Below are 17,822 nucleotides of genomic sequence, written 5' to 3' on the forward strand. Positions count from 1 at the left end.
CTTGTCTGAGTTCTACATATATGTTTATCCCAACCACACAGTGGTAGGTAGAGATTACAGAAAGACAGGGAGGAACTTTAGAAGTTGCCAATCAGTCGCATGGCAAAAGGATGAAAACCCTGTAACTGTGAATTAAATGACAGTATCATAGAAACCAACAAACAGAAAAAAAAGGCAAGAAATATAGATACAAAACTGAAACTGAGAGGAAGGGGTAGGTTGCGTCTTTTCTTTTATAGAAGTGCTACTATTTCCACTGGTCACTGCAAAACATTTTTATTCATTTCCACCTCCTATACTATATAGGTCTGTAAAGCTCCTGATTGCATTTGACTGATCTGCACTAAACATTATCTCAATCACCTCTGTGCTAAAAACTTTGCTTCTGCTTGCACTGATCTGTCCAGGCTGCTGCAGGTCCCTGAGAAGCAGATCCAGGGTTAGAGCCCCAGAGCTGCTGGCTAGCTGCCATCAATGTAAGCAATCAAACCACACTGTCTCTCTGCAGTAGCTGACGTCAGATGCTTTCACATACAGTACTTTGTAGGCTGCTCAAGTCTCCACAGTAACATCCTGAGGAAATAAAATTGGTGCAGAATATAGGCCAGGAATGCACTGGTCATTCAGGCCAACAGTGTTGATATTATGACACTTCCAGCGTCCTTTATTTGAGAAACTGATGATTCCTCCCACAACAAACAAATAAAACAACAACAACAATAAAACCTCACAGCCTTAACAGTGGAAACTGAGAGAAGTGCAGGATTAAAGTTAAGCATGTACTCTACTAGCTTTAGTCTCTCCCCTTGTTTGGTATCATTCAGTATCTTGCAGTATGGACACCGTAACTGAATAAGGCATCCCTGATGGGGTCTCTGAAATCCTGCATCGATAGGCAGTGACACCTTCCTATGCTTATTCCTTCTAGGAGTCAAAGTACCTCCTCTATCAGTCAAAATGTTCAGGTTATTGCTCCTAAGAACTGCCAATTTGTTTTTGGAGTCACTGCATTTTCAGAATACAGATTCATAGTATGATCAACAGTCTTTATTCCATGGTGTCCAATCTTGCCTTTGGCAGTAACAGTCAAAAAGAGAAGTTGGAAGAATGGAAAGATAATAAATCTGTGTTGCAGGAAAACCCTATACAGCAGCATTTGAGACTGAAGAGTGATGCCTGGGTAAAACATGGAGAAAGTCACAGTGAAGATCAGCTATTCACAGAAGAAAAACCCAGACTAAAAATAAAGGATTGGGAACGGAACAGTGAATTCTGTTTGTGCAACCAACAGTGAGGAAAATTTATTATGCTAGAGATAACAAAGACTATGAAAAAGTGCACAAGGCTCCAATAAAGGCAGATATGAAAACAGATAAGCTTTAAGACAACATTCTGACTCACAAGCTTTCCTACTCAATTCTAATGGGGGAAAAAGTGTTCTAAACAATGGGAGAAAATTCCATATAAAAGACACATAGGCTCACTTTGACAACAATATTGAAAAAGCACAGTGACATCTTTGAGGCTAGCACTGTTGTTAGTTATGTGATACTATATATGCAGCACTGTTAGGAGATGCAAAAAATCAGAAATATCATGAACCCTTCATACATGTTTGTTGCTACATGAAATCCATGTAGCTAACATTAAGCACCATCCCCTGAGGATCAGAGGCACAGGAGCAATAGTGAGTCTCTGCACAACTAGGCACCAGTATGGCTCCTCATCGCACCATTGCCAGATTTGTGAGGTTTTTCTACATATCCCATGTGATGAGTAAATTGCATACAACTAACACCACAAAATTCCATTCTTGTTTGGCTCCTGGGTGCTAACATGATGACAATTACTGGTTGTTGTTAATCTTACGTCTCTCTAGAAATATGGAACTAGACAGGCCACCACAAGTCTCATCCAGTTACCTCCACTCATGCTAGTGTTGGCAGCAACGAATCAGTACTCTTTACCAGATTAAGACTTTTTTAATTAAAGAAAATCAAAATACCTTTAACAAAGTTTTCTCCAGCATGCAAAAAGCTATTTCTGACTTGAACATGCCAAAAAAACATCATCTCATCTTGAGAGAATATATTTGTACAGAAAGGTAATAAAGAGAAAACACCAACATTCACTCTTTCATCTAGCAAGAGAAGTGGACTATTGAGCCCTTGTGCTGACAGAACATCCGTTAATGTCAAGAGGAATTCCAGCTATGCAATAGCAACAGGGTTGGAGTGGACCATCCTTTTATCACTGACCCAGCAGACTGATATACCATATACGAGCTGCTTAGAGAAATGAGTAGGCACTGTTTCCAAGATATGGAATAATAGTATCACCAGACCCCTACCATTAGAGTCCAAATTTAGAGGAAAAATAAAAGAAAACTAAATGAACAAATTAAAAAAAGAAAAATCCAAAACTGATTCCCTCTCTACTCACTATTTGCCTTTCTAACTGCAGGGGAGTCACTCCTGTATGTACTTCTCTGAGTAAAAGAAAGCTTCATGCCCATTAAAATTAAACTGTCTCCTCCTACAGTAATTTGCTATTATTATATTGAACTGTTTAGTTTAAGGGATGAACTACAGGATGTATGACTACATTAGAAGTCACCATTTTATTCTTAGAATGTTGGTAGGGAAAGGGAGAAAACTGACCTTTCAAACCACTGGCATTTATAATGATATTTTGGTTTGCTGTTTCCCTGTTGACTCACCTTGAAAACACTAAAAATCATTAACAATGATATTAAAATGCTTTTTTTAAAACCTGATTAGAAACTGCATAAAGCTCTTAATCTAGGAAGGGCTTAACCTGCCAAACAGAAGAGCAATGAGAACAAAGATTCTCACTTTGTCACAAGACTAACGTCTATCAAGATTATCAGTTTATGCACATGGTCAGAGATTTGGGGAACCCAAGAGAGTAAATGACCAGGTTCAGAAGCTACTTGCCTACTTTCTTGCAAACTAATTATTTAAGTAAACAGCTTTTTCTCAGCCAGAATAACTAGGCAAAGTGCTGTTGTGAAAGCAGGGTGAACTACATGATGACAAAGTGTGATAGACATGAAGCCGTACAACTACACCCTTGCCCCTGTTAGGAGTCACTATTTTAATGGATTCTGTGGATGAATTTATAAAATGACAAGGAGACAATATCAGATAAGAAAACCCTTGTTCCCTCCTATATCAGTAGGAGTTTGCCTCAATACAGATCTGAAGATTCAGCCTAGTGATGGAGAGGGAGCACTGCAGACCCTCAACCTATGACTGAAACTGAACACATCTTGAAGCCCTGAACTATTTTCTTCTTTCTTGTCAAAACTGTATCTCTCATCTGGGGGCACAAGAGGATTTAATTTAACTTTATACTCTTCTGCTCCCAGGCCAAATACCAACCAGTGTTTTGCCCTAATCTAACTATCTGCACTAGGAAATACTTCAATGTCATTACCAACAGTCATCACACACTGAAGCACCCTACAGAATAAAACAAAATCCTTTATGCATACCTCAGTGGACTGGAATATTATAAAAGATATATGCTAAGAGAAGCTAACTATGTGTAGTTTTATATGGCTGCCTCAGTGCAAATGGGGCTTAGGGTGAAAAAATGAGGAGGGATGAAACAGTTATTTCCAAACTAGTCACACATACCACCTTGAACTAAACCACTTGGTGTTACAGCAATTGACCACAGGACAGGCTTGTTTGGCTTCAGTGGTCACAAAAGACTCTTTTCACTCTGAGTAAGACACATAATGAAACCACTGCAGTCAAGGGAGGAATGCCAGTGGAAGCTTGATGAGGTGAGTGGAAAAAGTAAGGAAGTCATCTATTCAGTCACCTTATTTGCTTGCATAACAACACCAGCTCTTCCAGAAAAGGACAGAGTCCCTAACTCATGCTAGCAGGGAAAGGAAACCTCTTGGCTTTGTTTCCAAATGAGTGTTGCAATACAAATATAGGTCTGTGTCCAAATGGACTCTGATAACATTTTAAAACTTAAAGATTTGAGGTATTTATGTATTTATAATGTGTTCTTATCAAACAAAAACTACATTTAAGATCAAAACAGATGCAATAAAAGTCCTTCCATTTTGATGGAAGGTCTTTACTCAGTTAAAGACAGTAGAAATGGTAAGTTTAAATAACAATAAGATCTCACTGCAAAACAATAGAACAACACACTGTTTAATCAGTGATACCATAACCTTTTCATAGCCTATTATGACCGTAATAGGGTTCGTTGAAAAATTTCATTGTGACTGCTTCGTGGAAAATCAGGTCTTTAAATGAAAAAATGTTTTCCATTATAAGTGTTTCCTTTTCATAACAAAACAACAACAACAACAAGTGAATTTTAATGAGAACAAAAACCCATAACAAAACATTATTTCTTTGCATGGAACTTCCCAGGGAACAAAATGATCCAAAATGCATATACCTTCTCTGAGTAAATTGCATTTTTTAAAATGGGAGACCATTATATTCCGCATGTGTAGCCAGCCTGAGGATACAAGACCTGACTAAGAAAAAGGAATTCATGAAATTTCAAAATTACAGCTGCCATAAGGCATTACAATGAACATTTCAAAGTCACAATTTTGAGTTTTGTGACATAATTATTCAGATCTTTGAAGGCATGTTTTTGCTGTTTGCTTGAATTTTCTCCATGAAAATGCAAGTTTTTAGCTCAAAATGTACACCTTTTTGGAAGAAGCTCCCTAAGAATTCACATTCTTTCTGTATTCAACCAGTTTGAGATATTTGGCTTAGTATCTCTTTTCTCTTGTGTTTTGTAATGTACCAAGAGAATTTAAGATCTGAAATCTAATTTACAGCCTTAATCTTATTTAAACATAGTTTTATTTGTGGTTGAATACAGATACTTAGCCTGCCATTCTTAAACTGAAACAGGTATTAAAAATAGCTTTAATGAAAAACAGTGGTCTGTCCCTTGAACCACTGCTTTTCCTTCACTAACACAGGAATCCAGTGCATTATGGCAAGAATAGTTAATGTTATTTCTCAGCAGTGCAGAGTGCAGGGAAAACACAGTGTCTAGCATATATCTGGAACAGGCTGTTATGAGAGAGGACAGAGCATGATGGACAGAGTGGAATGAAGAGGGAAGCATGCCAGTAGTAATACATATTTACGCATATATAGCATCTTACGGATGAAAAGATCTCAAAGTGATTTTGTGTACTTTAATAATGCAGTTTTGCTGGAACAAGTTACCTTATGCCAAATATGACTCCTGGTGTGCCTTCTCATAGAAAGGAGACTCTAAACTAGTCACAAACAGAAAAGCCAATGCATTGCATTAAGGACAGGCTAGGGGAAAGGATTGGTGAATGACGACATCAACCAGGGACCTCAACAGCCCATAAAAACAGATGCTGCAGTAGAGGATTGGATTGGTGCAATAGCTGCGCCAAAAATGCATGGCCAGCACACAGATTTTGGAGTGAATTCCATTCTTCCCAACAAAGTACCTGTAGGAGCTGAATTATTCTTGCTTTTATACCAAATGGAAAATGCTAGCATTATTGATGAAGATTCACAATATTTTTTCAAGCACTGTAAAAGGAAAAAATTCTATAATTTATTTTGAAAATAATTAAGCAATTCATTATCTGTATCATGAACTATCAGATTTTTCAGGAATTTTGTTCAGAGTTGTTTGGCTCAGCAAAGACAGTTGGAAGTTACATATGAAATACTATCTCACTAAAAATCCCTCCAAATTTAAACCACTGTAACTGCTCATAACTTGGTCTATAACGGAACATCCAGAAATGAATTCAGTATTTTCAGAAATGTAGATGTAAGGAAATCTGGATTCCAACCAGCACGGCAACCAGTTCTCCCATTAACAGCAGTTAAGAGTTCTTTTGTACAGAGTACTCAGCAGAATTGTATATTCACAAAAGTAATTAAAAAATGCATTTCTTGTCATGACTGTTTTGGGCTTTTTAAAATACTTTTTACTCAGTTAATAGGAGGATGGGCAGTTGATCATTTGACCAATCCTTGTGAAATAAAGATAAAATTGCTATCCTCAGGACAGTCTAGTTTGTCCTTTAAAACTAGAAAAATCTTGCCAGAATACTGAATCGTTCTGATTAAATTTAACAGTGAAACTTAAAATTTTGTTTTTCTAAAAGGTTAACATTTTTGATAATTTTTTATCAGCTCACAGACAAATACATGCAGAGTTCTTAATCTTGCAAAATATGGCAGAGTTCCATGAGTATACTAGGATTGCTGGAATAACATTCTGTACTATCTCTATTCGAAACAGGTTTTTTATTCTTGCTCAAGAGCGTAACCACAAGTTTACTGACATTTTGAGAAGATGAGTCTCAAGGCTACCCTGACATTGCATGTATCTTTTCCATTTGGTAGTACTGATTTAATTTCAAGACTAGTACTGGATTCTTCACATTTCAGAAGAAACAGGACAATCATTTGGATGACATTAAGTAGGTTTAGATGCCTAACTCTATGTGTTCATAGTTGGCCCAGGTCTCTTGTCCAAGAAAGTGCATGGAAGTAAAAAAAAGCTTTGCCTCCAACATACTGATAAAGGTATGCTAAACTATCTACATTCATTGCTTCTTGGCTATGGGAAGGCAGAGAAGGAAAGGCTTCTCTAAATTCAGCAAGGACATTTTCTCTTAATTATCAGATTATTGGAACAATGATGGAAATCCTGCAGCTTTTACTGTTGACTATTCTGGTCTTTCAGCTGCCTGCAAAGTTTGGAAGCCACTTGAAGGATTACCTTATATATAATGTCCAGAAATCATTGCTTAGCCAAAGACAAATGCAGACTCTCAAGGCTGGAAGATTTATCAATTTCCCAGAAAGACTGTGTCTTCAGATATATCTAATACAATGTGTTTCTCAGCATAAATATGATTTACATGATTATTATATTTTAACCACTGTTGTTAAAATACCAACTGTTAGCCTAACATCCAATTTTGAATTTATGAAGTTTATTGATGTTTTTATGCTTCTGCTGTCTGATGTTTGGTAAACTGTTGAAAGTTATAGTTGGATGGGGGAGTGTATATCTAAAAAGTAAAAGAGAATTTAATTTATTTTCTGCAGAAAGTAATGTGATATAATTAAAAATAGGAAAGATTAGTATCTCTTGGCATCAAATTTTAACACAAGCAGTAAAATAAAAATTATCAACCTTACATAAAGCAGATCTCTACCTCCCACCCCCTCCCCCCCCCCCCCCCCCCCCGCAATGGGGGTCCAATAAAACTCTGGAACATCCTGAGCATAATGAACATCAACTGGATATAAAACAGAACTCAAATTTTAATGGTTAGGATGGGAGTATCTTCCTCTGTGGTGGGAGGAAGAACTGAAAATGCCAGAACGTGATGTTTATAAAGGTTTTGAACTAATACATAAAATTAAAATAAAGATAAATGAAAACACTTTTAAAAAGGATTACTAAAGATAAGATAGTACTATTGTAAGTATAATCCAGCAGCCTGGAAATTAAGAATGTATCATTATATATAAGCAGTGCAGGGAGATCTGGAGAGGTTTATCTTTTTGGAACAGGCTGAAAGAGCAGAAACAAAATACTAATTTTCCTTAACCAATTTAGGAGTTGGGGAAAAAAAAATAATAAAAAAAAAGGAAAAAGAGAACAAAACAAAGCAAAGGGGGCCTAAAAGAGGATGAAGAGTGTTTTTCTTCACAGGTGAAGAGAATGAAGAATACCGTTTTCTCTTTGTGTAATAGCGAAGTCAAGGTAAGGATTTCATTAAAGACTATTTCTGAAAAGACAATATTCACCGTGAAGATCTATGTCAACCACTTACTTGTTGGCATTAATGATATAGGCAACCATTAGTTCCAAAGCCACAAGTTTTTTCATCTTCAGGGGAGAATTCTGAGACTGTCTCTAAAAGAATACTATTCTGAAACTGGTTTGATTCTTGGCAGATAAAAATAACAAAAAAATGGAGAAAAAAAAAATAAAGAACTACTTCCTAGACTTCAAAATATTTAAAAATGAAACAATAAGGGATACAATGAGAAGCGACAGTGTGTCTCACTTCTCCATTCCCAACAGTTTCTTAACAATCCTGGTTTTAAAGTAAAATACAAATCACAAATTATAGTTCACTACAAATAATTGTGTTCATTCAGAAACTCTCAAGGGAACACTTACTGAGTTAGCAAAAAAATCCAGAAAGTGAGGCCATAATCATAATACTGTTGACCTGAAAGTTTCCAGTCTGCCTTGTTTGTAGCACATTTTCTTACTCAGCTGCCTCAAATGTTTTTTTTTTTTTATCTTCTGTGAATAATTTTCTGAGATAACAGACCAAACAACAAATATTCTACCAGCAGACATCTTCCAACACCCACAGTTTTCAGAAAATGCAAAAGGCAGATGAGTAGCCATCACAAAACATGTAGGCTTCAGTAAAAAATGCTAGTGTCTTTTCTTGTGTAGAAAATTAACCTCCGGATGAGCTGAACTATAGAGATCACATAATATCTGGGTTTGAACTTGTCCAATGCGTGGCAAAGACCTCCTGCAGACATGGAGGCCATCTAAAATGGACTAAAATGGTGCTTCCACTATCATAATTCAAGGACTTACTAACAAAATTATCTGTTTGAAGACTTATTTTGAATCAGTGTTCCTGCATCTGCTTATCTCTCATGGTTTGAATTCAGGTACACACGGTTCAATATGTCATTCCAAATGTAAGTACCAGAAGAGCACCGATTTCTAGTAGGCTGTTTTACATTCCATGTCTAGGACATATGAAAAGACACTAGATGCATGCATTTCAGCATCTTATTTTCATGCTCTTCCTTTCTCCAGCTACAGCTAATGTCTGTTTTTACAAACCAGTTTGGGAATGCAAGTCCTGTTTTTTGTGTGGCTGATACCTCACCAACTGTTGCAGGGAAATAAAAGCTTAAGTCTGAAACGAGGTGGTAACAGGGAAAAAAATACCATGTTTTCAACATGTAATCTGCGGTTTGCCTTGAAGGAGCCAGTCCTATTCAGGCTATTTTCTTATGCAAGTCAACTTTATATATTCATTTAACTAAGTTTCCATGTGTTCAGTACTAGCATATTGCACCCAGAGTGGGTACGACATTTTTGTCATATCTTGTCATATCGTATATCATGTATTTTGATTTAAAGTCCTCACCTCCCCCTCTAGTGCTGAATACAAGCAAATTTGAGAATGAAATATTGGTCAGGCTTCTGCAGGACAACACACAATTTGCTAAGAAGCCCTACTGGAAAAAGGGAGCAACTAGCTCTTCCCTGTGCTCTTTTCACAGTGTTTATGATATCCATTTTTATTTTCTTCTGTTATAACTGCTTAATATCTCAAATATTCACATTGCAAAATGAACGTAATGCAAAATATTTCTAGAAAACTTTTAATTAATTTGTAATATATTTTTAACTGGGAATGTGCAAAAGATCTTATTTTTTTCTTTCTAGCTCACACATCTTCAACTGCACATAATTTCAGTTGAGTCAATGCTGAAAGCAACATCTGGAAAATGCAACAATAATTGAGAATAAATACAAAGTCACTGAATGGTTACTCATTTTCCTGTCTGTAAGCTACTCATTTTCCTGTGCTTAGAGAGGGATGGTTATGAGAATTGATATGATTGGGCACACACACAAACTCTTATATTAATTTCCACTGCTACTTTTTTTTTTTTTTTTTTTTTTTTTTTAATGCAGACTGTTTAACTGCAGAACTGAATTTTGCTCAGATAGACACAGCCCAAAGATATTTGCCAGGTTCAGTTTGGAATGAATGTGAGCACTGGAGTGTGGAACCTGGTTTGCCTTGGTCCCCTGTGAGAAGATGACTTTCAAGCAATGATCAGCGCACAGGGATCCCGCTGGAACAATTGCCTCTGAGAAACAAAACAAAACAAGCTAGCAAAACAGAAACCTCACTGACAACCAACATAGTTTCCATGTGAGAAAATTCATATGTACAAGTGCTTTAAAGCAGTCTGATGAGGCAATAATAAAAACTGCATTCAACTGTGAGAATGTCCCTCTATCATATTTGTCAGTTTCACTGGCAGACTTTGCCAACAGATTCAAACTGTAAGGGCAGACAATGCAAGAAAGAGTTTGGTATACACAGTGATAATAATTTGCAATTTACATTAAACGAGACCAGGATTTTTCAATTTCCTACTTCGCAGTCTTCACGTAGATATTATACTAAATGTTGTCACTCATATTTGCAGTCAGTCTATGCTACATTTCTATATATGTGTACTCCTGTGTTTTCCCAGGTGATGTTTTGAAAATGAAACTCCAGTTGGATCAAGCCCTCTGGGGCTAACTAATTAAAACTTGTAACAGATTTTGAAAGGCTTGAAAATGATGGTCTGTAGCAAAATCCAAGTAATAAAACACTATTTACTCCATTACTTCAGAAAATTAAATAAAAAGCTGCATGTTCCTTCCATGCACCGCTGGCCAGTTATCACAATACAGACAGACTATACTGCCAGTCTCTCTTCTTTTGCAAATAATCTCTTTAGAAAGACTGGAGGAGACAAATTCCCAGTTACAAATCAATCTTTGGTGTCTCCCTAAATTTCTGTGCATATGGTTAAGCTTTCACTTCCTGCAGCAGCACTGAAAAACTCAAGAACTTTTGCTTTAGATCTCACTAGTAAATCTAGCACTGTAAAAATGAAATAAACACTTCTGTAAGTGACATATTTTTATACAGATTTAACACTGAGAAATCCTGAAGCATTTCTATTCTTGCTGACATTGGCTAAGGAAATGACAGAATAAATCCTCAGCATGGAAAGTGTTTGCTTCTCTATTAACTGCTTATGGTCCTTTCCCCAAGTGCCTACTGGTGCATCAAGGAGAGGAAAAAGCATTAATAACTGTTGCCTGATGTTAAAAACAGCTTAATAAAGGAGTTTTTAAGTAAGAATATGCTTTTCTTACCATGATGGCATGACTTTTTAAATTCCTTTGGGCCTCAATTCAGTAAAATACTTAAGCACAGTACTTAGGATAAATCATAGCCTCAATTTCCACTTGATCTGAAATGTGCTTTTGTGTGATTTACTGAGTAATGGTCTGTACCATTAATGTTCCCTTTCAGACCAACCTTTTTTTCCTCCAGAGGAAGTTTCCTTCCAGGAAACTCAGGAAGGTTCTCTAAAGATTATCCCACTGAAGGAGGGAACAGTGAGGTCAGCACCAATATTCCAAGTCCATCAAAGCAAAGAGAGTGTCTCAATATTTCAGAGGTTTCAGTCTTAAGACATTCATTCTGACATTCCTTGTGCAGTGGTGAAAAAAAGTCAAACAAGAATTTAACAATTATTTTAAAAGGCAACATAATTAATTCATTCTAAATTGGCAGTCTTGCAACTAACAGATAACTGATTTAATTAAAAAACAGGTAACACTGTCTTTCCAATTTCCTGTTAATTGACAGCTGCTTTCTAATGAGAGTTTTCTTCTTTTCAGATTTGTCTCCTAAAGTTTTAGTACCAAATACACGTAAACCCCACTGTTCTTTTCCAAGTACCATCTTGCTGCACATCACCAAAAAAGAGGAAAAAAAAAAGAAAAAAAAAGAAAAAAAAATAGAAGCGGGTAACAAGGAGATAGTGAATTAAAGAGGACAATAAAAATAAATGTCAGATCCACTCACAAATGCATACAGGTATGAGCCAGAGACTTAAGTGGAGTACTGGCAGTTTATACTTAGTAAAACCTGGCCAAAACTGTTTCTATACAAATCAATGGATGCCATAAGGCAACAAAATTATCAGAATGCAAATCATTAATACACTATCATATGATAAAGGCAGAAGCAGAATGACTACTAAAAAAGCATTTCACTTAAATAACTGTAGTTTAAGCAAGGTTCAGTGCATGCCTTCACAGGCAAAATAAGGACAGAACAGCTTCTTACCTGAGCTTTTATTGGTTTTGTTTTGTCTGCTCTTTACTTGCTCAGTCCATAATGTAGGATAACGAGAAGCTATATCTGAGAATAAAGAAAAAAAGACAAAAAAGTTTGTAAATGTTCCAGTTTTCTAAAAGTTATCAGCAGCTATCTAATACATGTTCTATTTTAAAGATTTATAGATACTAAGAAGAAAAAAGGGTACGCAGGTCTGCATTTGAATAGGTAAAATCTGTAGTCACAGAAAGGCATGAACAGTTTTTCTTCTTCCATTTATAACAAGGGTTAAAATACATACTTGTAGAACAAAATCATATTTAAACAGAATAAAAGTAACCCAGTGCAGACCCAAAATATGTAATGATTTAGATCAGATTCTGATCAGAGACTTACACTGAATGCTAAGACAGTCACAGTACACGACTATCACTGCATATGGGCCTTGAGCTTTCCATTCCCAGAGCACCGAATTTCCCCAGATGCAAATAAGCTTGACAAAACACCCACCACCAACCTCACATTGCTACACCATATGCTGAAGGTAGCTTTCAGGCTTTTAACTTCCTTGTTTGGCTATTAAGTTTCAATTTGCACTGTGGCTCAAATTTAAAACCTGTCTGTGCCCTGAGTATTGTTAACAGGAATCCACAGTTGAAGTGCCACCTATGAACTACCCCATCAAATTCACTGTGTTTTTTTTACTTATTCCCAAAAAGATATGTTTTTAATTTCTTTTCACTTCAGGAAGTCTAATCAGCTATCACAGTTACCAAAGTTCTAAGGTAGAATTTGATGCTGTCCACACTGCATTAGATAATATCACACTGTTAAATTCCTATTGACGCTTACCTTCTTCATCACCTTGAGGCTGAGTTTCCAGCGCAGGAGCTGAGGCATCATCTGAATTCAGAATGGAAAAGATTTGCAAGGAGACTACAATTATGAGAGTAAGCTAAATAAGTGTACATACGTGATTGATGCTAATGATTTGCACATAGCCCCGGCCGGTAAACAAACAGAAATTTAAGCATTATTAGCGTGAACTGCATAGCACAGGTACATCACATCTGTAGGCTACATCTGCCATAAATTGATGGATTTTAAGGTTATAGCTGATAAACTGATTGCAGGGTCTTTGATAAGGCATGAAGTGACCAGATTGCTTTCCAGATAGTAATTCTTCATTTTTAATGATGCACATGGATTCCTATAAATTTTAATTGAAAAATGAGCATTTCTGAGGACGTAATTGGGTAAATGTATAAAAGGTAAGCCCTGTGAAAGCAAAAGCAGCCTGAGATGAACAAGTGGTTGCAGACATGTTGACACCTTAAAGTGAAGCAAGATTATAAGCAAGATTCACATATTAAAGAAACAGAACATTGCTTGCATCCTTTAGTCAGCTATCCCCATTACTCCACAATCAACCATTACTGCGAAACAAGAGGGATGAAAATTTACAGAAATTGTAGGAGTGTGTGGATAATCTTCATATCAGTAAAATCCAGTGGAAGCAGTGCTGGAAAATGAAATTTCACTATGAGAAAGTTTTAAATTAGCAGTTTAAAATCTTTACCATACCATGTTTTTGTCACTTAAAATTATTTCAGACATTGAGTAAATGCAAGTTAGCAGACCTTCACAGCACATATTTTCTCATAAAATGGAGCTACTTCCAAGACCAAGGTACCCCGCAGCAAATGGCATCTTTCACCCAAGGGTATTATGAAAATTTCACACAGTTTCACAACTGGATCTCAGACCAGCAGAATTTTTAGGTTGTTTTCCTGGAATTTTCAAAAAATCTAGAGATGAAGGTAATTGCGGAACTTTCTTTTGATGGAGAGAGTTTAGAAGCTCTCTGACCTTCTTATCTCGAGGCTAATTCATAACAAATACAGACGTGATGTAAATACTGATGTGCACATAAAACCAAACTTAGAGACATGGAACACTACCCTCAATACCTCAATACTTTTCACCAAAGTAAAACAACAAAAATAGGAACTTATCTTAATTGCAAAATGTTTTAACTAAAGCATAAGGAGACTTCTTTAAAGAAAGAATGTTCATCCTGTCCACACAATGACAAGATACTTTGCTCTAACGATATCACAGACCATAACTTGCCATTAGTTTTGCTGGCATATCTGTGGTATCTCCTGGGTGATGGAATAAGATCATTAATTAATTTCAGAGAGGCCATTGAACATCCCAGTGTTTTGAAAATAAAGATATGCATTTAGATCATCAATCAGCATGTGAGATTCAGAAAATCTCCAGATTTTTAGAGAGAAGTTTTGGGTGGATAAATATTACCAAGAGCTCAACCACAAATTCTGCTTTGGGTTTAAGTAACATTTTTCTATGGTAATTTTCCTGTACACAGTTTCAGTTTGTGATTCATTTGATCTTAAGTTTCTACCTGAAATTAAGATATAATTCTTGTAATATAATACAATATAAAGCTTTAATAATTATCAGCCCAATCAAAATTATATTCTTGACAAAGAACTCTGTTCGTTGAAATAGTATCTATTAAGCAGCATTTAAAGGCACCATTTATGAATATAAATACATGTTAAAAATCCCAACACTTGGATGCTTAACTGCAGTATTAACACTCATAAGACTGGTCTTAGGTTCTCCCCAGAAAAATGAATGAACTTTTCATCTCCATCAAATCAAATGTTTGATATGGAACATCTGTGTAATCTAAAAGGCAATAGCATCCAGAACTGGAGGAGCTATGTCAGATCCTGTAGTACCCATAATGTGAAAGAGGATATTCACATTAATTTTCTGCTTGTGCTTTGTCAAAGTTTCTCTGGTTTTCATAAATATATTTTGTGCTAAGAATTAAGAAGCACGTACAACTTCCTTGTTCAAAACAAAATTCAATATACCATCACAATTACAGAGCAGCTCATCTCCATATTAATTAGATGTTTCAAATGTTAACTTTGTAGGATTTCCTGGCCAGCACCTGCATTCCACTACATATGTGCATAGATATGAACAAACCATTCAGTTATCAGAGTTCCCTTAATAAGAACAGGGTCCTGCAGTCAGCCAAGATTCAGAAGAAACATGCTTCCATCTCTAACACTTGTGCTTCTCAGATAGTCCGAATATTTTCTCTGGCTAAAGGAGAGAACTATGGTGCAGGGGAAATACGCTTTAATCCTTTAAGCTTTGTTTCTGTTTGATTTAACATACAAACCTGCAAATATTCAAGCAGAGTTTCTGACCTCCAAAATTTGCAGCTAGAGTTTTTCATTCAGCACTGGAATATTCAAAGAAAGTGAGATGCTCAACTGCAACAGATATGGCCCTCTAGGAAACGCTTTCTGAGTTTGTGTGGGGCATTTTGGAAGAAGAGACTGTCTCAGGCTGAATGTATACTCTTGAGTACAGTCATCAAGACCAAACAAGTTTGGGGCATGTCTTCTGTATCAGCAAGAATGTTGAGGACCTTCCTAAGCTTACTGGATTTGAATATCAGTTCCTTCACCTGTGCACTTCCAGTTAGTCCACAGGAACATGCTGAGGGACACTGGGCAGGAAGGGGAACATTCTGAATTTATTCCAAAAACTACTGTTGTACTTTGTCTAGTTGAACTATAAAATATTTTTACCACACTGACTATGAAGCAAAAGCACACATCTTTAACTCAGATAACAGGTCCAGTTCATCACCCTGTGATAGTCCTAAAGAAGTTGTGATGTTTCTGACATTTAAAGCATATGGCAGTGACTTGTTAGAAGGGAGGGGAGAAGGAGCTAGCTGTATCTGAGAAAAGCCATTGACCACCTGAGAACAAGGACATCAGCCTTTGTGCCACAGGCTTGTGCTGGAGAATAAAAACAAGATATGAGTGAAAAGCAGCTGTGCCATTTTATAAACAAATACATGAGATGCAAAAGGAGGAACAATAAAATGTCTTCATTTAATTTCCTTGTTCTACGAGCATTCATACAGGCTTCAGCAACTCCGCCCTCCTGTTCATAAACAAAAAAACCCCAACATTTTATATATGGAATAGTTCCTAAAGCTCAAAGGTCAAAGTAAATGTACCGACCCAAAACAAATTTTCCCAGAAATTTATCTGGAACTACAGAAAGAATCAATTTTCCAGTGCTTATACAAGTACCTCATCACTACTAGTCTTAAAAAAGGCACTGAGTTTCTAAACAGTACAGTGGATTACTTAAATCTGGATATATTACAATGCTGTAAAAACTCCTGTAAAACTTACTTCAGTTATATTTATGGTGGACCAAACTGGATAGTCATTAGCATTTACACTAAGTAGAAGAAACTTCTTTAAAATTAATTTATCCCATCCTAACTGACATCAAAATTTAGAATGTTATTTTGAGCCAAGTCTAAAATTATTTAAAGTGTTTGGAGAGTGAGAGCTTTAATTTTGTTAAAAGATATCTCCCCTTCATTTAAATCTACCATGTTGGAGTTGTCAGATTTTGTTCTGCCAACAAGATACACACTGTGATCTATCTCTAAGAATAACAATCATCTGGCCATGAATTTAATTTAAGCAATCACTTTAATTAAAGTGTAGAACAAAGGGCTGTGTCCAAGATGACTGGTTGATATGGAGATAAAGCAAGAACTCTATTCCCAAGATCTTGGGACTGCAGAATGCTGGCTTTATCAAGCAGACAGAATAATCTGTCCTACAGGACAAGAGAACAGCATGAGAAAACAGCTCAGATTATGGCTATGGGAAGGACAGTTATTTTCCAAACAGCATAAAATAGCAAATTCCATAGGGCTAAGACTATAAAAATGTCACATATACACATATGCATATTATATATGCAAATATAATAGGAGATGAATATTCATTGATATTTAGAACTATGAAAAATCAAGGGGGTATAACCCACAGTTCTTTTAATCCCTATTAAAGGTCATTTAAAATATTTACCTGCTTTTCCTGCACCTTCTCTTTGTGGCAGTTTCTCACTCACTGAGCCTGCAATTAGAAAGAAATTAACCAGAAAAAAATATTTTCATATTTAATTTTTTTTCTAAGAAACACAGCTTCAACAATTAGTCTTTTTTTTTTTTTTAAAGCAATAACAACATTAAATTCTTTCTTTGCAAACCAAGTATTTTAGCTTTGCACTGTGTGTGCTGGAGAGGCAGGACAAGGCATTAAGAGCCTGAGCCCGGGTTCTCTGCAGGAGAGAGGTATCCTCAAAACTGGGAACCTGGGAAGGGAGGCAGTGCTGGTGGGAAAGGAGTAATGAAATCTGCAGGAGGTGTGTTTTAACTGCTTATTCTACCAGCCTAAATGCCAGCCCACCAGTCTTCATTGGAAGTCGTCAAGAAATGGAGAATCCATTGGTTTCCTTAGTAGCTTTTACAAGAGCTAGTTGGCTTCAGGGTTCAAAAAGAAACAATACCTTTTGTCTCAGTTATATGTCTCACTACTGCAACAGCTTGTTTGATCCTCATGCTAGTCACTTGTCTTTATATCTATCTCTGACACAATAAAGTTTAAAATGGAACTTGAGGGACTTTTTTTCCCTCTCAGAAGGGTGAAACACAGTGATCAAAAGTTAAAAGACATATTATCCATCAGTTTTTACCACATCAATTCTCCTTACATACATTTCTCCTTATAAACCTTACATACCAGGAATAAAGCAAACAATTCTTGACAGATACTCAAAGTGCATGAAATAATTGGGTTGCCTTAATTGACCAAAATGCACTGCAGATTATAAAAAGAATAACCTATCAGCACAATAAAGATTTTATAACAGAGCAATTTAAATGAGAAAGCTTATTAAA

The 17,822-nt window shown here is 36.2% G+C and overlaps 1 protein-coding gene across 7 annotated transcripts in view; it reads right to left on the bottom strand.

Moving 5' to 3' along the window:
* The window catches only part of SMOC2 (SPARC related modular calcium binding 2), a 130,059-nt gene that overhangs the window by 51,893 nt on the left and 60,344 nt on the right, over positions 1 to 17,822 (bottom strand). For 4 of the 7 annotated variants that reach the window (XM_085219818.1, XM_085219815.1, XM_085219814.1 and 1 more), the window contains exons 5-7: positions 16,951 to 16,998; positions 12,848 to 12,931; positions 12,005 to 12,079 (exon numbers count right to left, since the gene is read on the bottom strand). In XM_085219818.1, coding sequence (XP_085075944.1) covers positions 12,005 to 12,079; positions 12,848 to 12,931; positions 16,951 to 16,998 — 207 coding nt within the window. The remainder of the gene's footprint in view (positions 1 to 12,004; positions 12,080 to 12,847; positions 12,932 to 16,950; positions 16,999 to 17,822) is intronic. The other 3 variants (XM_085219821.1, XM_085219820.1, XM_085219819.1) reach the window with 1 other exon arrangement.

Source organism: Meleagris gallopavo, chromosome 2, assembly GCF_905368555.1.
Source record: "Meleagris gallopavo chromosome 2, MGAL_WU_HG_1.1, whole genome shotgun sequence".
Lineage (NCBI taxonomy): Eukaryota > Metazoa > Chordata > Aves > Galliformes > Phasianidae > Meleagris > Meleagris gallopavo.